Consider the following 25,002-nt stretch of genomic DNA (forward strand, 5'->3'; position numbering starts at 1 on the left):
TTCAGTAAGTTACTTAAAATCACTAGACCTCCCTCAGTGTCCTCACTTGTAAAGTAGGATCAATAGTATCTACTGGGCAGGGTTTGGGAGATAACTAGAAGCAATATACGAAAAGAAGCTAGGGCAGTGCCTGGCTTATAAGCAATGAATAAGCAGTAGCTATTATCACTGTCTATAATAAAAATTAATATTTTGATGACAAGGTTAATATGTTACACACCAATTTAAATGCAATATAAATTATGTGAAATAGAAATGAAAATAAATGTCTATGTGAATATTTATCCACATATTATACACACTACATATTTCATGGTGTATATTTGACATCAATCAAAATAGAAAAGTCAGTGTTACCCAACAAAAGAGTGGAAGTAAACTGTACATGACTTGGAATATTACATGAAATTGTGAATATATTAATTTCTTTGTTAACTTGAGTTTTCACATATTCAATGTTCCAGCTGAAGGGAATTATTAGTTCTTAATACATACACTTGAAGAATGCTTATACTTAAAATCTCATTAATGCATTTTCAAATTCTCTCATTGCAGGCATGTCTTTTTAACATGAAACTTTACAGAAGTGCAGATAGAAACACATTTAAGAAAAAGGTGCTGGGGAAAATCAGATCATGGTAGGTAAACTATCAGTGATTTTGTAGTTATATCTCAGGGTTTCTTACCTAAGATTTTGAAGTATATAATCCAGGTAAAACGTGTGTTATCAAAATAACATTTTAAAATATCAAAGATGGATATAATTTTCCTACTTAAGTGAATTATCAAGGATTTATTCATACTGTGGGTGTAATTTTTTTCCTAGCATTTAGTCTATTTATTCCTTAATGGTAAGTGGGGTGATCACTCCGGTCAGAATGGCCATCATCAACAAGTCTATAAATAATAAATGCTGGAGAGGGTGTGGAGAAAAAGGAACCCTCCTACACTGTTGGTGGGAATGTAATTTGGTACAGCCACTATGAAGAACAGTATGGAGGTTCCTTAAAAAACTAAACCTAGAGCTATCATAGACCCTGCAATCCCACTCCTGGGCATTTATACAGAGAAAATAATTTGAAAAGATACATGCACCCCAATGTTCATAGCAGCACTATTTACAATAGGCAAGACATGGAAGTAACCTAAGTGTCCATCAACAGGTGAATGGATAAAGAATATGTGATATATACAGACAATGGAATATTACTCAGCCATAAAAAAGAGTGAAATAATGTCATTTGCAGCAACATGAATGGACCTAGAGATGATCATACTAAGTGAAGTAAGGCAGACAGAGAAAGACGAGTATCATATGATATCATTTATATGTGGAATCTAAAAAAAAAAAAAGACAAATGAACTTATTTACAAAACAGAAATAGAACCACAGACATAGAAAACAAACTTATGGTTACCAAAGGGGAAGGCAAGGAGGGATAAATCAGGAGTTTAGGATTAACATATACACACACTTCTATATATAAAAGAGATAACCAACAGGGACCTACTGTATAGCACAGGGAACTATACTCAATGTTATATACTAACCTATAGGGGAAAATAATCTGAAAAAGTAATAGATATATAGATAGGTATAGATATATATAGATATCTGTCTATCTCTGAATCACTCTGCTGTACACCTGAAACTAATGCAACATTGTAAATCAACTATAATAAACTAGATAATCATCCCTGAACAACCTTTATTGTCCACTCTGTTTCATGGGATCTATTCCAATGACTACAGGCTTGTTTATAATAAAAGAGTAACTTGATTTCTACTAACTGTGTTCGTTTAAGTTAGAGAGTAAAACCAGGCTTCTCGAGATAAATCAGCGTTCAGAGTGAAATCATTTTCAACCCAACAATTTTTACAGCCTTTCGTTTGCCATTTGTATTTTAATAGAATGAATTAGCTTCAGCTCTTTTCTCTTATTCTGTTAAATCTCTTCTGAATAATTCAAATACATAAATTATATTTACGGTTGATTCTTAGAAATAGAATTTAATATAATAGTACAATGTTAAAGAAGAATTACTGAAGGAAAACACAATCCTGCTTTAGTATAATCTGTTGCATTGTTCAGATTTTACTTGTAAAGATTTTCATGAGATGCAAAACATTTAAATTTACTGTTTTTTCATATTACTGTATTTTTGCTAATCCCATGAGTCAAGATCAGTACTATGAGGAAGAATCCTAATGTGAAGGGAAAACAGTGAATGAATAATTGAATTTCAGGCCCAGATCTGTACTGCACACTCTGTACATGACCTTTGGTAACTCAATCTTTCTGGACCTTTTTTTTCTTCAATAAAATAGGGCTCTTGAGACCTCCTTTGCCCACCTTACAACTATTATGAGGTTCAAATGAAATACTGTTTGGGAAAGTACTTTGGAAACTGTTAAGCCTTATTCAAACTTAAAATACACTACTGCAAGGTAGATGTAAATAAAAATAAATGCAAGGGTGGGGATAAAAGATTTCCATGTAGAGAAGATTGTGGGAATGTTCCCTTCTCTCCTCATGCCTCTTGTTGTTGCAGAGCTTCCTGCCACCAGGGACAATTTATTCCTCCTTTTACTTCACCCTAGGGATGACTCCAAACAAAGTTTTCAGGGAACCAGGAGAGCAATACGCTCTAGTATCTTTGATGCTCTTTTCATAAAAAATGCATAGTTCTTTGACCTCAGTCTGGTCCACTCAACAACATCTCCAGCTCCTATCTTAGTCCCTCGGGTCTAGGGTCACCATCTTCACTGGGATCCAGGGGCTCAGAAACGGGCTTGTCACCATATGCATGAAAGAGCTGCGTTAAGATTATTCTCTGAAAAGTTGCAGAAATCTCAGTTGAGTCCATTGTCTGCCCTAAGTTTTATTATTGGAACCTTGTCTCCAGCAGGTTGAAGTGAAAAGGAGAGGAGAGGTGAGAAAGAGAAGATGTGGGGAGTGGTGATAGTAGTCACGGTATGGGGTGCGGGAAGGCTAAGCATAATAAGGACACTTTATTTCTAGTCAGCTTTCTTTTATCACTTGGACTAAAATCCCTCACACTTTCTCAAAAGGCAAAGGAGAAGGGAAATTGAGAGAGAGACTATTCTATTGTGTGAACCCAAGATGTACAGAGATCATAGTCAAAAGCAAAAAATTGAGGGCAGTGGAATAGGAAGTATGTAGCTCAACCCTAGGATCTTTGTTGGGACAGAAAACAGACCTTCAAGGGTTTGGTTTGGAAACAAGAAGTATGCTTTGCAGGCCACGGGTCCGTAGCCCCTGGCTCTCCTCTGCTTATACTTGACCCGTTCTCTCACTCCTTGGTTTCTAGAGCCATCAGGCACACTCCTCTCCCCTTTCTCATCTCTGTCTCTTTGGAACATCTATTCCAGGTTCCTGAAGCTAGAGGGGCACCTAATCTGCCTGCTACCAAATGGAAGCGAAGGAGGGAAGAACCCATCCCATGCAGCAGGGCACCTCTGGCATTCTGGGTGACCAGCTTCTGCAGAGCTGTGAGACCCTCACCAGCATACATTTAATAATCGGTGGGTTAAGCAGGCTTGTGAGCTTCCGACTTCTAGCACGTTTTTCATTAGTCGTAAAATTATTTGTTGGAAAATGCACCCTAACTTCTAATAAAGAGCCTTGCAGAGCATAATTTACTGCTAAACTCAGAAGGATGAAAAAAGTAAAAAAAACACAAAAAAACACTGCCACATCTGCAGGTATATCAAAGTCATTGCCCTCTGTTGGTAGTTTCTGGGTCTATCCAAAATGACTTTGTTCTATGCAGAATTCCAGATGATATACTAAAACAGAGTTTAAAGAAGACTCTGTCCTTAACCTATGCTTGTTTCCGTACTCTTAATTCCCAGCAAAAGGTCGGTAAGGTCTTTGATCATCTGGCAACTCCACTGGGAAATGATGGGAACATGCCAGTCATGGAAGTTGGGCTGATATAAATACAGCCACAATGACTCTCTGACATCTTTCTTTTCCCCTTTTATGCCAAATACAGAAAAAGAAAAGACTAAAAAAGTGTGGGCTGAAGAATCAAAGGCGGAACAACTATTGATGAAACAGATAAATCAGGGGAAAAAATTAGAGAATTCTTACAAATGGAAGTAGGTTTTCAAAGTCATAATGGTAAAAGATTCCCTTGGTCTGCCTTTATACGTGGCCTTTTTGCTTCCAATGCACGACCAACGTATTTCCACAAATCCTCTTCAAGGTTGTTTTTAATAACGAATATTTATTGAATGCTTTCTTTGTGGAAGGCACTGTGTTAAGTGCTTGGCATTCACTGTCCCATTTGAAACTCACAGGAGGCTGTTTTATGGTGATCAATGTTTGACACACGAGGACACTGAGTCATACAGAGGCCAACGTGCCTCGGATTAAGCAACTGCAATTGAGGGGCAGAAGACTGGGCTACAACTGCAGGTGAACTCCAGAGCCTGTGGTCTTCCTCACTATACTCACCCTGTTTTCTAATAAGGAACCTGAGGTTAAGAGAGTTTATGTTACTTGCCCCAGCTAGTAGTTAGCAAGTTCATAGTTAAAACGGGAAGCAAAGCAATCAACAGACATGAGATTTGGATTCAAGAATGACCGTTTCCACCAATGTGATCAATGAATGGGGTCTGGTCACAGCATTTACTAAGTATTATTTGTTTTTTACAATAACTGATTTTTTTCAGCCTCTGATGTGTTTATAGTATTAAAAATTTTACTCAAGCAAGATCTTAGAGAATCCACGAGTGACCTTTATGTTTTTTATTGAAGAGTATATATTTTGATTAAAAAAAAAAAAACAGATGCTGGGAAAACCCATCACAGTTAATGCCTTGATGTACTCTAGCTTATTTGGGTCCAAAACTTATTCTGACTTTCAACCCTTGGTTGGTAGTATATCTATCTCTAGGTTCAGAGTAGCATGCACTCCAGTTTAAGATACAAGAAAAGAGCTTCAAAGTTCCCTCCCCATGCTAAGATTTAAGATACAAGAAAAGAGCTTCAAAGTTCCCTCCCCGTGCTAAGATCCAGCTTCCTTTATAGATGTGGAAATCAGATAAGCAGCAGGAACATGAATGAGAGGCTGGTATTCTGAACGCATCTGAGAGTCCCTTCAGCATAAGACAGGTCAAAAAAAACTGAACAGTCCCCACAGATCCTTCTGGCAACTGCATTATTTAATTTCAGTAATTACAAATTCTCTCTAAGCGAGAAAAATCCAAGCACATTCAAGTAGGCATGCAGAAATATATCCTAATATGCACAGCAAATGACAGTGATTGTCAGGACAATGTTTTCTTATTATTTCTGAGTCTAGGAATGGATCTTTGAAAAGGAACTTTCCTTGCATAATTTTCAAAACAAGTTTCCCCAATGTCCATAGAGAAATGATGGATTCAACATTCACAGATGAACAAAGAGGACATGCGTGTGGGTGACCCTGTAGAAGAGCACTGCACTGGGAAAGCTGACCTCCGACCTTCAAACACCAGAGCTCAGGGATCTTCCGATTTTCATTTTTGTTTCCATTTCCCTTTCACTGTACTCTCCCTTCTGTGAACTGTTTCTATTACAGCAAACTCGTCAGTGGTGCTGATGTGGCCATTCATTCTTTTAAAGAAATACTAAGCTGCAAGATTCTCACCTTCTCTGCCAAAAGATTATCCATTCGCAGAGAAGTTAATTCCAGAAGAAGCCTCCCTTCTGGAAATAGGAAACAAGGAAATGTTCGTTTAGTCTGTATTTCTTAAGAGACAATAGAAAAGAATTTTTGATGCAGGATGTTCACTCATGACTGCTTCATGTTTTATCATAGAATGTTTATCCCTGGAGTCCTCTAATGAGCAATCCACAAAAGGTTGTTATCTCAGCCCAATAATAACAAGTAAACAACCCCACAGCCACCCTACCCCACCATTTTCCAGTGGGAGACAGGGAGACGGAGGTGTAAGAAAGACTGTGATAACAATGAAACATCACAACTAATCAAACTGTGTAAACATCTGCTGTAGTACTAAATGTATGAACTGTTCATATTCAAACTACAACATGTGCCTTAAGGTCTGACCATTGGAATTAGTGGCTCCCAAACAACTGTTTATATATATATACACACATATATATGTGCAATCTACATACTATAAGGTTAACCAGATAATCCACAGCAAATGGAATTAATAGTGAAGCAAAAGTGATGATAGTTTACATAAAAATAGCTGCAACTGAGAGACACAATCACCTAAAAATGGCACTAAGAATACACTGTTAACAACGCTTAATCCAGAAATCTGTGAAGATTCTGACTCTTTATGTGTGTACGCAATAGGAGCTACACAGTGCTGCCAGTTGTGGTGTGACAACTGGACTTCCTCGGATTCTACTGATTTTGTATCCCTAGAATCTGTATAATGTTACATTTATTAACAAATATCAAATTTTAGTAATCAATAAATCACTCAGTGGGGTACTAGCAAATATCCTATATGTGTACATAAGAATGAATGTCATTTGACCCTAAGACCAAATACAATAATTTGGCATTTTGGATGAGTTCTCAGTCCATGTGGAGAACGTTTGAGGCCCACCAGGGGTTCAATGAACTCAGAGAAACTTTGAGTTAGAGCCATATACAAAGGCCCATACGTACACTAGTATGACGTATAAGAATGGAATATAGAACTACCCACAGGACTTTCCTTTAAAGTATGACTGGACATTTAATAAACCAGCAGGCAACTATCTTATAGGAAATCTTACAGAGTTAAAAGTGAGCAACAGATTCAATCAGTTTGTTAATGGTTGAGATGTTGATGAAGCTGAGTATGACTATTTCAAACATGACTTTAACAGTTGCCATTTAAATTTCTGACCAATAAAGAGTTACAGGTTTTCAATCCTGATCCAGCTCATCTTGCATAACATCTCTGAATACTGTGTCTTTTTCTGCTTAAAAGTCTTTACTGCTTCTGCATTTCCCACAAAATAAAACAATACATAAATTTTGTCAGTTATTTTGAAGTTTACATAAAATGGACTTATATCTAAAAATATCATCTATTAAAACTAATTCAAGGGCTAGATAACTTGAACATAACTAAAACTATTTAACAAATGTTATCCATAATTAAAATCTTCCTATATCTACAAAATCGTTTCAGTTTTATACAGGTTATTCCAGAGTATAAAAAAAAATTATCAACTCTTTGAGGCCAATACGTTAATGCCAAAATTTGACAAGGCAATTGCAAGAAAGAAAAAAATATGGCCAATTTCACTCACAAATGTATATGCAAAAATTCCAAACAAAATATTAGTAAACTAAATCCAGCAATGTATATTAAAGATAAAACATTATGACCAAGATGGGCTTATTCTATGAATTTGAAAGTGGGTTACTATCAGAGATCCAATTAATATAATTCACCAATTAGGAAATTAAAGGCAAAATTCATATGATCATCTCAAAAGATATAGGAAAAACATTTCATAAAATTTAATGTCTAATAATTTAAAAAATCCTAGCAAGCCAGCAAATCTCTTAATCTGATAAAAGTAATTAACACATATCATTGTTATTTATGGTAAAAATTAAATCTTTCCCTTTCAGATTGCAAGAAAGACAGGATATCCACTACCATCACTTCAACTCAATGTTTTACCAAAGTCCTGATCACAGCAGTGAAGATGAAAACAAAATACAAAATATATGATTTGGAAAGGAAGAAATAAAAGTGACATCATTCACAGATTTTCTCTACAGAAAATTCAAAGGGATCTACAAATAATATATAAATTGATCACTTGCTGAAAAATAAAATTGTTATGCAAAAATAAGTTAAGGTATATTTATTATTAACCTATGAAATATATTTACATATATTTTTAAGTATTTTAAATATATATTGTTATAATAAACTAAACAATCTATTTCTTAACCTCAATTTAAAACATAAATCATTAAATTAATTTGATCTTTCAATAAGATCTTCCTTTTTTGATACAGAAAAAAGAGGTAATTATTCTATTCTATTAAACTTATTATTATTATATTCAAATCAAGTTAAAATGAAAAATACATTCAGCAAGACTAGAAAGTGAACTGAGCCACATTTGACTGTAAGTTTCTCAAAGACAGAGATAATATCTTGGGTAGGTTTCCCCCTCAGAAATACCCAACCAGAGAAGATAGATTTAATTCACAGCAAGCGGACAGGAAAAGGCAAGGGAGAGGGGAGAGAGAGAGAAGGAATGTTGACAGAAGAGGAAAATAAACGTCTAATTCTAAGGGACAGTAAATATAGGAATTTGGCCACAATCATTCTTAAAAAGGAAAATAAAGGAAACACAAAAACAGGAGGGTTGTAGTTTAATATGTCAACAGCCTCAGTGGCTGGTGGCAGGTGCACAGGCCCTAGCAGATTTAAGGGTTTTCTGTGGTGTCTAGTACTCTGAGGACATTTAGTGAATGGGTAAATATATCAAGCCTTCAACTGCCTGGTGGGTCAGGATCTGTTTTCTACTTAGTTCACTTCCATTTCCTTTGCTATTCCCAGCAGCTTTCTTGATATCAGTTTGCATTAGTATGGTTTTCACAACTGGGTCAAAAAATAAAGCTTCTATGCCTAATTAAACACCGAGCTAACACACTTTGGTAGTCATTTCTATTTTGAAATTTATGATTACTGTATTTAGTCTGTCCTTTCCAACCTTACAATACAGGGTCTGCAAAAGGAATTGCAAAAATTTTACATATTTGCACATAAGAACATTATTTAATATCAACAGTAGCATTTTATAGCCAAAAGCAAATTAGACTTAGGAGAAGATCATGAGAGACTAGCAGGTAACTTTTCTTTCTTTTTTTTTTTCTGAGAGAGACTGTGAAACAACAGAACAGTCTGTGCTACACACGTAATTAAGACAGATGTTCTCAATCTTAATTTTCATAGCTAATTTTGACAGCCAAAGAAATGTACTTGTCTTTTGTATAGCCACCCATTTTCTCTCAAACGTGTCCTATTTTTCTCATCGCCCACTATGATTGCTCAGAAAGAAAGGGGTGGTGTGATGGAGAATGTATTAAGGCAATAGCAAGAGCTCTGCCATATTTTTGGTAGGTCACTGAATAGAAACAGATATAGCAGAAACTGAGCATAAAATGATTTAGAAGTCCACATAGCATAAGCATTTTCATGCATTCCTAACTTTGCAGATCACAGTTTTCACTGGCTTTGTGGGGTCTTCCATGCAGAAATCAAGCTGATCACATTAAACAATAAAGGAGCTGTTAATAAGGACCTTCCCTTGGTCAACCCAGGCTTGAAAGCATAGGCATGTTTTTTTAACAGAATAAAATATATGGAAATATGCTACATTTTGATGACACAGCCAGGTGCCTTACCTGCAAGGGTAGAATCTGATATGCGTGTCTATGTCTGTATCTGGAAATAGCTGGAAATAGGAAACACGTGTAAGAACAGCAAAGGCATCCTTTTTCAAAGTGTGCTCTTCCTGGAGGCCCCTGCCTTTTGGCTCTTCACTGTTGCGGGTGTTTCAGACAGTAAAACAAAAGAACAACGTTTCCTGTAAGTGGTCCCAGTAGCCTTAAAACCACGAACCTCAGAAACCACAAAGAGAGGCAGAACTGTCTTCCTGTTCTCTGTGGTGGAGCCTGTCATTTTTACACCCACATCAAAGCACTCTTCGATCAGCATCTAAGTTGTCTTCTTACACATCTGCCAACACCTCATCCATGAAAGGTCCACTAGGGTCTATGGTCACAAGCCAGCTGCTCTGGTGATTTTCTGAAACCCAGCTGTGCATCTCGCCCGAGGAGAGAACAGGTGCTGAAGCAATGCTTCTGGAAACACGCTTGCTCTCTCTGCTGCTGCAGTGTGCGGCCCTTTGATGACTTTGGGCAGCAAGGAGTGCTCCAGCCTCCTCTAGTTCCTTTCTCCTCTGTTAGGGGGACTCCAATCCTGCAGTGCTGATTGGGGAATACCTTTAGGGAGCTCCAAACCTCCCAGCCTCCACAGTAACTCTGGTTACTTCATAATTACTCTTGGATCCTCTAACAATGAATTCAAACCCAGTCCATTTCAAGCCCACTCCAGAGGATAGCATCATTCTCCTCAGGCAAGCCCACTGTGGTCTGATCCCAATAGAAGCACTGCTACCATCCCCTCTGCCTTGGGAGTTGTCCTGTACTGCTGCGCCCAGGGAGCAACTCAGATCTCACCAGTTACGCACAGGGTTTGGGCTGTGTTCGAGGCAGGATCATCAAGGGAAGGCTGGCTGTGGGTGAGAGGAAAGGCAGGCCTGGGCTGTGGCTTGGTGAATTCATGTAGCATTAGTCCCATCCCCCCAGGAGTCAATGCAGAAGCAGGAATCACAAAGTCTAGGGGGCAGATAAGGCTCATTCTGATTTTAACTATGCAACTATGGACTGCATTGGAAGGGTATGACCTGGTTAAGGTGGTCCAGGGGGTGGAGGGACAACAGGCTGACAATCCTCATTGGGAACATGGCAATGTCTTGGCTCAAGGGAAGTTCCATGGGGCTGGGGTTCCAGGAGATGAATGTATTCTCAAGGAGAGGAGACAGAGAACCACAGCCAAACTGGATGAACTGGAATGCAGGGGAAGGGAGAAACAGGGTGCTCATCTTTGCAGAGAAATGTTGAGTAAAGAAGATTTGTGCAGAAATTCGCGCAAAGAATATGCTCAGTGAAGGCTAATCAGAAAGGCTGTGGAGTCAAGTGGGTCCACAGATAACCTGGGACTTACTGCCAGAACTGATGGCAGCATGTGTAGCCCACCAGCTGGTCTCTCGAGTCTGGCTTGATATTCATTGATTAGGAGACAGAGTGGATCTGAATCTCCCGGAAATCTTTTGTACCAAATACTGTGCTGGGTACCTAACATAGTTTTCTCTTATCCTCACACACTTAAAAATCACACCAGTCAGAATGGCCATCATCAAAAAGTCTACAATTAATAAATGCTGCAGAGGGTGTGGAGAAGAGGGAACCCTCTTGCACTGTTGGTGCATGAATGTAAATTGATACAGCTACTATGGAGAACAGTATGGAGGTTCCTTAAAAAACTAAAACTAGAGCTATCATATGATCCTGCAATCCCATTCCTGGGCACAAATCCAGAGGAAATCATGGTTCAAAAGGATACCTGCACCCCAATGTTCACTGCAGTGCTGTTTACAATAGTCAAGACATGGAAGCAACCTAAACATCCATCGACAGAGGAATGGATGAAGAAGATGTGGCACATATATACAATAGAATATTAACCATTAAAAAGAATGAAATAATGCCATTTGCAGTAACATGGTTGGACCTGGAGATTATCATAAGTGAAGTAAGGCAGACAGAGAAAGACAAATACCACATGCTATCACTTATATGTGGAATCTTAAAAAAAAATGACAAAAATGAACTTATTTACAAACAAGAAACAGACTCACAGACTTGGAAAAAAAACTTACGGTTACCGAAGGGGAAAGGTGTCGGGGAGGGATAAATTGGGAGTTTGGGACTGACATATACACACTACTGTATACAAAATAGATAACCAACAAAGACCTACTGTATAGCCCAGGGAACTCTGCTAGACATTCTGTAATAACCTAAAAGGGAAAAGAATTTGAAAAAGAATAGATACATGTATATGTCTAACTGAATCTCTTTTGCTGTACACCTGAAACTATCACAACATTGTTAATCAACTATACTCCAATACAAAATAAAAATTTTTTAAAGCTCATGGGAAACCAAAATTAAGTCTACACATCTCTAGTCTCAGCTTAAAAGTCATTTTCTCAGAGTCAACTTCCCTGAGCCCATAATCTAAATTAACTTCCCCTATTATACTCTATCATCATCTATTTTATCTAATGTCACTCAGTATAGCTTATAATTTGATACGCGTGAGAGTGATTAAAGCCTCTTGTTGGCATACACTGTGTTCATTTTATCTGCTAAATGTGTCCCCACAGTACCTGACACAAAGGCTCTCAAAAAATATTTCTGCACTGTTGAATGAATGCATGGAGAGGAATGCACTGAAACAACCAGTGAATCGCATGTGACTACACAGGCCCTTTTAGGTTTGAAGTTTCACTCTATGGGATTGTGGCCACTGCGCAGACCAATGCATCTAAAAATCAGAAAGACATCCATGATTACATAAATGAGACTGTCTTAAATAAAGTATTTACTAGATTTTTATTAAAATCTGGCAATCATATGAAAGGTGAATTTTATATTTTGCTTCTCTGCTGAACTTCTGAGAAATCAGTTTGGGCAGAAATACATACTTCTGAAAGTTCATCTATTTGTACTCTTTCCCAGTATTTTTATACAGAAAAACTGCTAGAGAAATTTTAATAGGTCCATGAGAAAAACAAGTCTTCCTTTAGCGTAAACAAGTTTAACTGATATACAGGTTTCTTAACAATTGGATTTCTCAGAGACTCTAATATGAGACTATTCATTACAATTTTCCTTCTCTCTGTCTCTCCCGCCTCCCCCAGCCATGTATGTGTGGTGTTGTGCTTGGGGGTCGGTTGGCATACTGATGCTAAGCATATTTTGGCTTTGGTTCTGGAGGCACCAATGGACCCCCTTCCCCTCACCTCATCTAGAAACATAGTTTGACTAGTTGCTCTTATGTTCCAGGAAAATCAGTATTAAGAAGCATCCTGTCAGTTCTGCAGTACATTAAGTCCTATCCTTCTAACCCTAGTTCCGTTAAATCCTGAACAAATTACATAAGGCTGAGGAAATAGAAACAAGAGCTTGTAAACAAGATTCTAATCGATCACCCTCCTGTCAAATTCACCTTGCATAGTACAGGCTTTTTCAGTTTTTGCCCAAGGCTGTCTCACATGAATTGATTGCTCCACAGGCCACTAGACTAGTGTGTGCTTCAATTATGACACTGCGAAAAGGCTCGGGCATTGATCAGGTGGGAATACTGACAGCAGGAGGGGGCCCACATTACACTCTATATCTAACCTACGCTAGCTAATTCCAAAGAAGGTATTTTTATTCTCATTTTTGAAGTTGGAAACTTAAGCCAGAGATGTCAAATAATGTTCTCAAAATCACATATTCTGTATATAGTGGGGTCTGGATTTGAACCCAGGTCTTCTAGCTCCAAGGCTGGACTCCACTTACCACCTGTTTTCATGGGATGTATTGAGAGCCTCTCTCAAGCCTGGTGCCGCCTGGCCTTTTCTGCTCCTTGTTATAGCTCATCATAATACCCCGCATTCACATCACAGCTCACAGGACCTTCTTCACTGGCCCAGCTATACTGTACAGCTGAACTTCTCAGGAAGTTCACCAAGCCCCACGCCAGGAGCCTCTTAATTCTTTTTAGCCTTGGGCAGAGGTGGGGCCGAAGTCCACATCGTGGCACTTGCCAAAGCTATTCTTTGATTGTTCAACAGAATCTCAGCTTCCTCACTTCATTAGTTTTCTCTTCATCCAGACTCATGGCTTAACTTCTCTCTGCTGCTGAGGCTTGGTTGGGAGCCCTTGACTTAGGACTGAGGGTACCTATTTATTAAGCATTTTGTGACTATTCTACACATTTACCCAACCCTGCTTCCTCAGCCTCACTGAGTATGGAGTGGAGAAGTGGCTGATCACAGCCCCAACTAGATTCACAGTACAGGGTGCTCTGTGAATTCTCCTACAAAGATCCGCCATTCACGTACATCTTCCCAAATGGTTACTCCCGTGCTCAAAATGCCTCAAGTGCCCTCCTGGTCCTAGGACGGCTCTCCCAACAGATCAGGGCTTCTCTGGTATCTTTTCAACAAGGAGGTGCTCAGTTGCACAGAAGGTCTAATGGTTGAAAAGTTATGGAAGAAGATGACAGCGCTATGAGGTGGAGGCAAGCTAGACGTGCCACACGGTAGCAAAGCTGTAGGTGGAAGAAGAAGAGCGAGGAATGAACAGGAGCTCAGGTGCATCCCCTTCAGTGTTTCCTGCCCTGGTTGTCAGCATCATCAAGCCAAGGACCCAGACACTCCTTTTTACACCTGTTATTTGGTCAGCCACCAAATACTATGGATCAGATCTGGACCAGACCTGTGGTCCCCCATCCGCCTCCCACGTCACTGCCTTTGTTTTCCTAGTTGATTTTTGCTCAGATTGGTGTAACAGCCTCCAAATGGTTTCCCTGCCTTTGGGAACATTCCTCTCAACCCTTCCTCCTCAAAGTCTTCAAAATTCCAATTACAACATCCCTCTCCTTAACACCATTTCTTGATGCCCCAAGGTTTATCAGCTTAGAGTGTACATTAGAATCACCTGGGTGCTTTTCCCAAAATTTACATTCTTGAGCTCTACCCATAACCTAATGAACCAGAATCTCTTGGGCATAGGGTACAGAGTTTGGAAAAGATTCCTGGTGAATCTGATGCACCATCCGGTTGAAGAGTCACTGCCCTACAAGGTGAAGGCCAAGCTTCTCAGCATAGCAGTGAAAGAACTTCATGCACGAGCTGACTCGGGTTGACTTGGTTCATCAGCCACGCCCATTTCCACCTCAGACTCCAGACACTTTTTTTTTTTAACGGTTTCCTGAACTCTTACATTGAGGGAAGCCTCTGTGCCTGTGCTCTTATCCACCGGGAAAACGCCAATACGTCCTTCCAGATGCAGCTTAAGGAGCATTTCTGTGAAATTTTCTCCATCTCCCACTTCAGAGGTTTATCATTCCCTGCTCTGAGCCGCTCTTCTTTTGTGATCCAACCAGCGCAGAGAAACAGCATCTTGGGTGCTATTGAACAGTATTATTGAATGAGGTGAAAAATCTCAAAGTCAAAATTATCCTTACACTCAGTATTGAGCTCATTTTATGAGAGGCTTGTAGGGACAGAGACCCCAAGGGAACATCAAAGTCACATTTCCCAAACCACCCTCTTTCCAGGACATACAGTCAGTGAGGAAAATGTCTAATTTGTGTTTCCCAAGTGTGTTCCGCAATCTGAATAGGTCATATTTTGAAAACGGATTTATTTGGGAAATACTGGGTTAAAGAATATTAAACTATCCCCACTTCAAGCTTGTACAAGTGTTTGCCTTTTGCATCCAGTGTGAATATTCAAAATGGAATAAAATATGCCATGTTTCCCAAAGTTATTTGATTATAGGATGCTGATTTCATAGAACTAGTATTCTAAAGAACACACTGGAAAAAATCTCCCTTCCTCACTTGCCACTGCAGTTGCAAATAAGAAGCCAAATCAGGTACAGTCTTTGCTGGTTCTTATCTAAAAGAAAGAGGGTAGACCATCTGTACCTGGGCTATCTCCTAAGGGGACCTTCCACCTGGAGAGGCAGAGAACCCTGCACCCTGAGTGCTGCTGCCTGGGTGTGGCCGCCCAGCTTCTGAAGGAGCCACGGAGGAAGGCAATGGGGCAGGGAACTTGCAGCACATCACTACTTCGATGACAAAAGTACAGTTATTAGTACAGAGCATTGTTCAGTAATTGTTTCCATTTGTTTGGTTAAATGATTTGAATTGATGTGTATGTTGCTCCCAATACAATAATTTGCATTTATGGAGTTTTCTGTCAGTTTGATGTAATGCATTTATTTTGAGGATCTGGAAAGTTGGAGGGGGTGGAAAATATAACCAGTTTTAGATGTGCACGAGTGGTTAAATGTGGACCCGTCTCCGTAATTACAAATGCATTTGCATTGCCAAGTGAATAGAATCAAGGTAAACTATCAGGTGTTAGGAAAAGCGTCTATGGAGAATCTGTGGGTAAAAAAATGCCCTTCCAAAAAAATATGATAAAAACTGTTTAGTGGCCAAAAGGAAATTAGGACAAACTTAAGTTGATTTATGCTGTGCACAATTAAAATTTTAATACGAAGTGAAAATCCAATGCACCACTTGAATACTAAATTCAGGTAGTGATGCTCTCACTGATTGATACAGTAAAAAGACTATAGCATTGCATGTTAGAACTCTAGGTCCAGCTTGGCTCTGTTGGGAGCTGGGTGTATATAACCTTGGAAAAGTCATTTAATTTGCTTGTGCCAGAATATTTTTCATTTGCGAATTAAAGGAGCTGAGCTAGTTTATTTTAAGGTACCTTCTAATTCCAAAAGTCTGTGAATATGAATTACATGCTGCTCAGGTAAAGGAAGGAATCACAGAAACTTTACAGGTGGTACAGCATGTTGAGCTAATTTGACTTATTAGATAAAATAACACTGTACTTTTTAGATAAAACTGATGTTTAGTTTTTAGTTAACTTTTTCTTTTTTATTTAAAAACTTCAATTAAAATAGAAAATGTAATAGCAATCTTTCATGAAACCTTACAAAAAATAATAGACAATGAGGAAGAGGTCCGGGTACAACGAAGAAAGTCTTTTAATGCAGCAAATATAGTTTTCAGACCTTAGTTGATTTCTAAAAAAATTATATTAGTGCCTGTTACATAAATATCACCCAAATGGGACCTCTGCTCTTTGCACCTGCCATGTAGGACCCAAGAACAAAACTATTTTTCCAATAGATTTGTTTCCGTTGTCTCAAACTTGCATATATTTTTGACCCTATTTAGTTGTGTTTGATCAAATATTTTTACCGGAAAATTTTCTGTTTTTTACTCCCTTGGAAAACTTGAAACAATAACCACCTTAATACTGTCTCTTGAAAGCAACCTAAGAAGTCATATTCCTGTTGATATCAGTGGCTTCCTGGTAGTAACATCTTTGGAACTGCAATATAGTTTTCAAAAACTCTTGAACACTAATATACCATGTAAGTTACCAATGATTTAAAACAGGTAATAATGCTACAAAGTCTTCTTATGTCTGGTGTATGGATGATTCTTTGTAGCTATTTACCCATTTAGAATACACATTTGCCATGAGATATTCATTCATCCATCCATCATTCATTTAACTAATTATCTATCTGACTAACCTCACCGTGTGTGTGTGTGTGTGGTGCGGTGTGTCTGTCTGTCTGTCTCTCTCTCTATATATAGCATAAGCACTTATCAAACTCCAGGCATGGGCTTAGCAAAAGCTCTCTAGCCACTTTGGCTAGATAACCTTGGAAGTTTCAGAATTGATTTCAATATTCACAGCAACCACTGAACTGAAAATGGAAAGAAAAATTAAAATAATACAAGAATCCTATCCTATAATAATTCCTAGTCTTTGGAAAATGCGAGAGGCGCTACAGGATGAATCCTTCATTTGAGGGATGCTGAACCTGAGGGCCAGACTCTATGACGTAGAATGCAGGTCTACTGTTGGCCAGGTTAACACTTTCCACTGATTGCTGACTTGGAACATGCTATTTCTAAGGTAGGAAAATCACCTCAGGAAAACAGCCACAGGAATCAAATGCATTTCAAATAACACAAGGCACCTGTACACCAAAAAATAGAACACCCTTGAACAGTGAACATATGTTATTGTGTTTAGGACCAGGCAAAAGAAAATCCATCCAAAAATTTTTTGATGATTGGGACTTTTATTCTTTTCTTTTGTTTTTAATGACTGCTTTGGGTCAAGGACAAATGCGTAAATTTCACAATAGATTGCTCCCACTGTCTAAAACTTGTATATATTTTATTTTTGATCAAATGTTTGTAGAGCAGTTTTCTCTGTGTTTTCCCCCACCGGAAAACTTGAAACAATAACCACCTTAATACCCTCTCTCAAAATTTACAGCATTTCCTAACCCAAGCCCTTAGTCACCATCCTCATTTTGGAAACCATCCTTTACAACTGACTGATTATGCCAAATAAACTTTGGTTCTCAGGCCTCTTATTTGAGGTCTCTAACGAAATTTTGTGGAAAAACAAAGCTTCTGTTCCAAGATGGAAAGAATTTACTTTTGTAAATAAGCATTTTTAAATGATTTTTAAAATACCTTTCTTTTCTTTGATATGCTGCTTCAATTGTTCTTCTGAATTTTTAATGTTTCCCACAATAAATTTTAAAATAGTCAAACTTTGACAATTCCTATTAATTTTAGGTATTCACATTTATTTTGACCTTTTAATTTTATTACTTAATTTCTCTCTCTGCATATGTATAATGTATATTAATTATATATGTATATATCTGCTTTAATTTAGCTTTTGAATCAAGGGAGTAAAGCAATTATGGTTCCTAAGTGTAATTAAAGAATCTCTAATATGATACAGGGGGAAAGGTCTGTGGCAAAAAATGACTTATAGGCATGTCAGTTTCACACTGAAAACCATCAGATGATGAAGTATGAGATGAACTGAGGTAAATCCTTTTACATCTCATACTTCATTCCCTTGTGCCCACAAGCTCAGTAACAGTCTGGTCCCAATCCAGTCTCAGGTACATGAGTCATGACTCGAAGCAGATCTGGATATGCCCCAGTTTATCCCTATCATCCATTCATGTGTCCATCCAGCCATCTTGCCAGAAAGCCTTACTGAGGCTCTACTATGTGTTAGGCACTGTGCTAGCACTGAGGGTATAAAACATCGTGAAGCAAGTTCTTGTTTGTGAGACCTAAGGAAACAAGAAGGTTTGAAAATTACCTAAGAACTTCAAGCATAATTTGTGGACTCTCTGGAGCAGGCAGATCGAAATGGATCTAGTCACACAACAGACCTAAAATCCTTCTACCATTCATTCAGTGTGCTCCTTCCCCCAAATGACTTTCATCAGGAAATGTTTAGGGAGTGTACAAAGAAAAGGAGACATGACATTAATCCTCCCTCAAAACATACAAATTCCCACAAGTTTTCCTAGGACTGACTGTTGACTATGTGTACATTGAGAGCTGTTTCTCTCTCTCTCAAAAAAAGGAAATCTTTTCACATCACCAAAGACTACGATCACCTAGGAGAACTCAGTTATGTCTGCTCATTCCAGATGCATTTTGCATTATTACTAGCCTCATTCTACATGAATTCTCAAATAAGTTCCATTTATTTCTGGCTCATAAAGGCCTGGGTTTCACTACAAATGAGAATGTTTGAGTCCTGAAGATGGTTAAATGTAGTAACACTTAAGATATTTCTTTTCCTCTCTGTAGCACTTTATAGGAGTCACTTCATATTACTGGGATCAAGGGATTCAAACTGGGGGCAGCACGGAATGTAGTTAAGAATCTTGGCTTTGAAGTCTGACTACCTAGGTTCAACTCTGATCATTCTACCACCATTTGTGTGATGTTGGGATAAGTCACTTAATTTATGCTTCAGCTTCCTCATCTGTGAAAAGGGAACAATAATAATAGTGCCCAAATTTCATAAGGTAGTTTTAAGAAATAAATTAGACAGTTCATTAAAAGAGACAGTATTATACAATCTGATTTACATGTTAGCCATTATTATTATTTTCATCTTGGAGAGAAACACTCATGGAGTGAGGGATTTGGAACCTGGTTTGTTATATTTGGGTATGCTGTAAATTGTCATGAATAACTATTACTAATCCATCCCACTAGTGAAATGACTCAAGTAAAGGGAGACCAAGTGACTAATTTGAGTACCTCTATTAAATTAAGATGGAATTAAAACCCAACAAACCATTTCCAAAGCTTTCCTACTTGGGTTTCTCTCAAGGGGGTATTCATTACCAGCCTTGGCACTTATACCAATGGCACATCTATGGGCTCTGCAACTGAGTTGAAAGTGCTTCACCCACCTTGATGTTCATAGGGTTATTCACCAATATTTACAAAGTACCTGCAGGATGTGTGGGATGGTCATCTAGCACGAAAAAGTTCTCTTCTCAACTTTGTAGATTGGAAAACAAAATCAAAAGAAGACATGGGGGGCTTCCCTGGTGGCACAGTGGTTGAGAGTCCGCCTGCCGATGCAGGGGACACGGGTTCGTGCCCCGATCTGGGAGGATCCCACATGCCGCGGAGCCATGGCTGGGCCCGTGAGCCATGGCCGCTGAGCCTGCACGTCCGGAGCCTGTGCTCCGCAACGGGAGAGGCCACAACAGTGAGAGGCCCGCGTACCACACACACAAAAAAGAAGACATAGGCTTCCCTGTCAGCTCCAAAACCACAGGAGGGGTCAAGAGTACAAAGAAATACTGCTTCTCCCACCACCCATCCTGTAGCCCAGATCTCTGTCCCTCAGACCACACACAATCTCACTGCACTTACATTTAGCAAAGTTTTTAAACTATTTATCTCATCTGTTTTCCTTTATCTCCTAATAGTTATAAAGCAGATTCATGTAGTCCTTGGAATCAAAGTTAACATGAATTTTATTACAAAGCAGGGCTAGAATTTATTCATGAGATAGGATGATGTTAAATTTCACTTATTTATTGAAGCTATAAATTGGAGCACAGCAAATGAAGATACGGTATATACCTTTCACGAGAGTTACATTTTTTATTAAAGGAAATGGTAACCATATTTTGAATTCTTAGGAGTAAGATATAACCCTTATTAACACCACCAACACACCAAAAATCCTTTTAATTTACCTGCCTTCTAATTTTAGTGTTAAGAGGCTTTAAAGAAAAATTTTCTTTATGAATTTAATTTGTTCATTAGTATAGTAGGATATATGTCATTAACTTTTATAATTATTAAAGGTCATGGTTCTCCCATCTCATCTCTCTGAAAAATAGTGTTCCATAAAAAATAAAATAGCCAGATCAATTCTAACAGAAATGGTTGTAAGTTAATTTGTTTTTTTTAATTTTCCTAATCTCTTTTTAAGGGTAAGTTTTTGGGGAATCTCTTTTTTCTAACTACTTTCAACAAGCATCAAAACAATCTACGATGCTAACTATAATTTTAAAAACTACAAAATCTACCCCCATTCATTATGCACATTTACTCTTATGATTCAACTCCGCAGAGTAAGGGCTTGGACACTTCTACTGTGGCAATAGCTAAGAGACTCCAAGAGTCACATGCTATAGTTTGATAATCACTCCACAAATCCATGCTCCATTAAACTAGATCCAATGAGGATTCTCAGCCCACAAAACCTGTAGACAGGGCAATATGTCTTCTCTGAAACATTCTCAGGGGATATAGTTTCCTATAAGGATGTTCATCAATACTGAAAATAGTATTCATCTTTTAAAAAAACTCTTTACAGTAGGAAACAGCTAATCTTCTGATCAATTTCTAGCTAACCTGGAAGGAAAAAAAAATACAGGTTTAGATACTAGCTGAGTGAAGTTAAGCACCTTCCTTAAGCATTCTGGACCTTAATTCTCTTCTTTGTGAAATAAGAAGATATGAGATGACATCTAAGTTCCCTTCCAAATATATAATTCTGTATATCTTACTTGGTGATAGTGATATTTATAAGCTCTGTGGAGTTCACAAGCACGGTCACACAACAGTCTTGTGTGATCCTCATAACTGATTTTCAGAAGTAGGTAGGGGAGTGATCACTGTGTATTTACCCAGTGAGTGTGCTGCTTTTGATATCCAGTAGGATTCACTAGGGACCCTAGATCTAAAACATAATCCAGAAAGATTTAGTTTTCAGGAGTCAGAAAGACTACTTTATAAAATAATTTCTTCCTACTCTGTAGTTCCTCATCGTGAACCCTTCAAACAAAGCCTTACTTAAAAGAAACATATTTAACAAGGAAAAAAAAGTCATGTTATGTGCTTCTGCTGATGCTGCCCCTAACTGCGTGTTGATTTTAGGTTGAAGATAAAATGTAATCGCCACTTGATAAGTATCTTTTGAGTGAGGATGAGAGCTTCCTGCAGCTATTTGAAATTTTTAACAGCACTTGAGGCTTAGGTAAAATTGGGTTTTTATTTTTCTTTTTGCAGCTTACCTTTGCATACTATTTTTATATAGGTTGGAAATTAACAAGTAAAATAGTTTACAAAAAGAGAGAAAAAGGAGACCCTTACTACTAAAAATAAGTATTCTGAATCCAGAGTGGAATTCTGAGTATCTCTGATGTCTTGCCAGTACCTTTACTTCAAGAAGACACAAAAACAATTCCTCAAAAATATGTATAAAACTTTACAGTTAGGGCTTCGCTGGTGACGCAGTAGTTAAGAACCCGTGTGCCAAAGCAGGGGGCACGGGTTCGAGCCCTGGTCTGGGAAGATCCCACATGCCGCAGAGCAACCCGTGAGCCACAACTACTGAGCCCGTGCTCTAGAGCTCATGCTCTACAACCAGAGAAGCCACCGCAACGAGAAGCCCGCGCACCGCAACAAAGAGCAGCCCCGGCTCGCTGCAACTAGAAAGCCCGTGCGCAGCAACAGAGACCCAACACAGCCAAAAATAAATAAATAAACAAACAAACAAACTTTACAGTTAATAAAATACTACAACAGATGTGATATTTCATCTTTGCAACAATTCTGTAAGGTAGATAAGCTTGTCCCAACCAAGCTCCCAATTATTCTTCATCTCAGAGGTCAAGGAATTTCCTGAATAACTGAAATCTAAGAGGTTATCTAAAAGACTCATTTTTGTCATTATATCTAACCTCTTCCTGACCTCATTTCTCATCAAAACCACCATGAGAGGTGAGAAATAAAAGCAGTACACTATTTGGTCTGCTCACTTTCCTTCTCTCTCCCTGCCCATTACCCACACTCCTCCTGGAAGTGCAAAGAAGCAAGAAAACAGCCAAAGGATGGGGAAAACAGAAAGAAAGGAGGAGAAACAATAATCTAATCAGGTAGCTACCAGTTGGCTGTACAATGTCATAAAAAATTAAGTCTACAATTGAAACAGAACATATTATCAAATCTTGATTTTACAACATTTTATCGGTCTGAGTTTTCGTATATAACAACAGTTTGGATGGCCATTATAATCCATACTTAAGAATCTGAAACGGTGCAAACTGCAATAAGATATGCTTTTGTCTTGATGTAGATGTATTACATTCTATCTTTTTATTGACATTTAATAATCCACATACAGCATAAGAAAAAAGTCTCAGGCAGAATACTTAACTCAGCAGAGTTTTATACATATCAAGCATCAGGATATTCTATTCATAACATCTCGTATTCTCATCTTTTGGGATACGTGCCTTTTCACTATGCAAGGTCCCAAAGGCTCTCAAAGTGCTAAGTCATTTTCTTTAAAGTTTTTCTCTTCTAATTCAGAATATTGCCTTCAAATATGTTTGGAAGTTGAACTAAGTTTAACTTCCCCTTCACAGAAGAGGAAAACTACATGCCTTCCCTTTAACCTTTGTAAAACTTGAGTTATTGAGTATATATCTAATGGAAAATAATCTCCAAGCTGTAGTTAGAATCTAGCAATTTTGTAGTGGGCATAATTTTGAATAGAAATGAAACGATCTCTAAGCATGATAGTGGTTCAATTAAAAAAAAGTATCGTAATGCCAACTGTCCTTAAACATACAAAACCCCTCAATTCAGCAACGTCTCACAAATTCACAGCTATAGCTCTCACAATCAAATTAACCTTTTCTACCTCAAAAGAACTCAAAGGACTTAAATATGATTGTCCAAAGTGATGTGACACCAGACACACCTTTAGCTCTGATTTGATGTCATTTCTTTAATCAATAAAAACCAAGACAACATTCCTGTCTTCCACCCCAACCTTTCTGCAGCAAGCTTCGAGAATTTGAAAAGCAAACCTCTTGTTCACATCTCTATCCACAGATTTCTCCATCCATACAACGTATATGTGTCACCAACAAAAACTGAGGAAATGGACTTGTGACAAACTCATACACATTTTGAAACAAACAGAGCCAAAGTTTAAAAATATGATGGCCTTTCACTTAAAATAAAAAGCCTAAGCAAGAGGTGCTACTTTTCAACTTTCAACTTTTTCTAAAAATTACTAAGACTTTTTTTGTAATGGAGAAACATAGTTGTTGAGCTATGATTATTTAGAATAAAAATCCAAGATAATCGTATGAATTTTATGCATTCACGTTTCACCTTTAACCAAGACAATAGAGTAGCAAAAAGAAAAAAATAATTCTGGTACAACTTAATCCTTAAGAAAAAAACAACTAAAACAACACAAAGCTACTATAATCTTTCCACATCTCAGGCACTATATTTTTCATTAAAAACTATCATACAAGCAATATCAATCTAATAAGTATCTCACAAATGGATTGTACCATACATTTAAAATTATTTGCATGAGAATCTCAAAGCCGCTGTCAAGACCCTGTGAGAAGGCATTTTCTGAGGCATGATCACATACTACAACTGCCACATTAATTCAAGGCTGCCACAATACAATGAGTGAACCAAAATATAACACTTACCTTATTATAAATAACTGGCAAATTACAGACACTTTTCAGCTTGCAGCTATATAGCATAGTTGATTAGAAACAAACAAAACATCTTTCACTCCAGTGACAGAACTGCATCTTCAGACTTGGCTTTCTTTACTGAATCCCGGCAAGAGAGGCTGTTCTCCTCCAAGGGCTAGTAGCAGCCTCTTCGCAGATAGCACTTGCTGCTCTGAACGGCAGCGACTTAGAATGAAAGTAAGAGGAACCCGTGATGTTTAAACACGGTTGCTTCACATTCACAGGATATGACTCAACTCTCTCTCAAATCAGTAGGGACACAGTTTCCCCTCATAAAACTTAGATTGCGTAACAAACATCACATTTGGGGGTCTCAAATGTTTACAAACTAAAACTGAAAATTTTCACCCGCTAAATCATATGTGCATTTTTAGTCAACTTCTTCCCTGTGGCACAAGTCGCAAATGGAAATTCGAATAATAGCCTGGCACAAAGAAAAACTACCCTGCTTGCTCTCCACAGTGAATCAGTATAATGCTATTAAATGTGTGTGAACTTGCCAACATCCCTCTGACAGAGATACAAAAAGAGGCACACTAAAGTCACTAATGTTCCATCAGTGCAAACACAGTGTAGGATAAAACTCTATTTTAACATGCAAGAAGTAGCAATTCCACAAAACACAATAGAATCTTCTTCACTAAGTAGAGAATGGAAATA

General features: G+C 38.1%; 1 protein-coding gene across 15 annotated transcripts in view; it reads right to left on the reverse strand.

Annotated features, from left to right (window-relative positions):
* The window catches only part of MCTP1 (multiple C2 and transmembrane domain containing 1), a 357,505-nt gene extending 332,842 nt beyond the window's left edge, over positions 1 to 24,663 (reverse strand). For 3 of the 15 annotated variants that reach the window (XR_016392454.1, XM_089908372.1, XM_089908382.1), the window contains exon 1: positions 24,292 to 24,663. Coding sequence is in view for 14 of the 15 variants with exons in the window: in XM_089908372.1 (XP_089764498.1) it covers positions 24,292 to 24,348 (57 nt within the window). In the remaining variant the exon portion in view is untranslated. The remainder of the gene's footprint in view (positions 1 to 24,291) is intronic. The other 12 variants (XM_089908379.1, XM_089908370.1, XM_089908374.1 and 9 more) reach the window with 11 other exon arrangements.
* Between the last annotated feature and the right edge of the window lie 339 nt (positions 24,664 to 25,002).

This window comes from Delphinapterus leucas, chromosome 3, assembly GCF_059928025.1.
Source record: "Delphinapterus leucas isolate spDelLeu-1000000601 "Yukka" chromosome 3, BTC_Dleu_Yukka2, whole genome shotgun sequence".
NCBI classification, from domain to species: domain Eukaryota; kingdom Metazoa; phylum Chordata; class Mammalia; order Artiodactyla; family Monodontidae; genus Delphinapterus; species Delphinapterus leucas.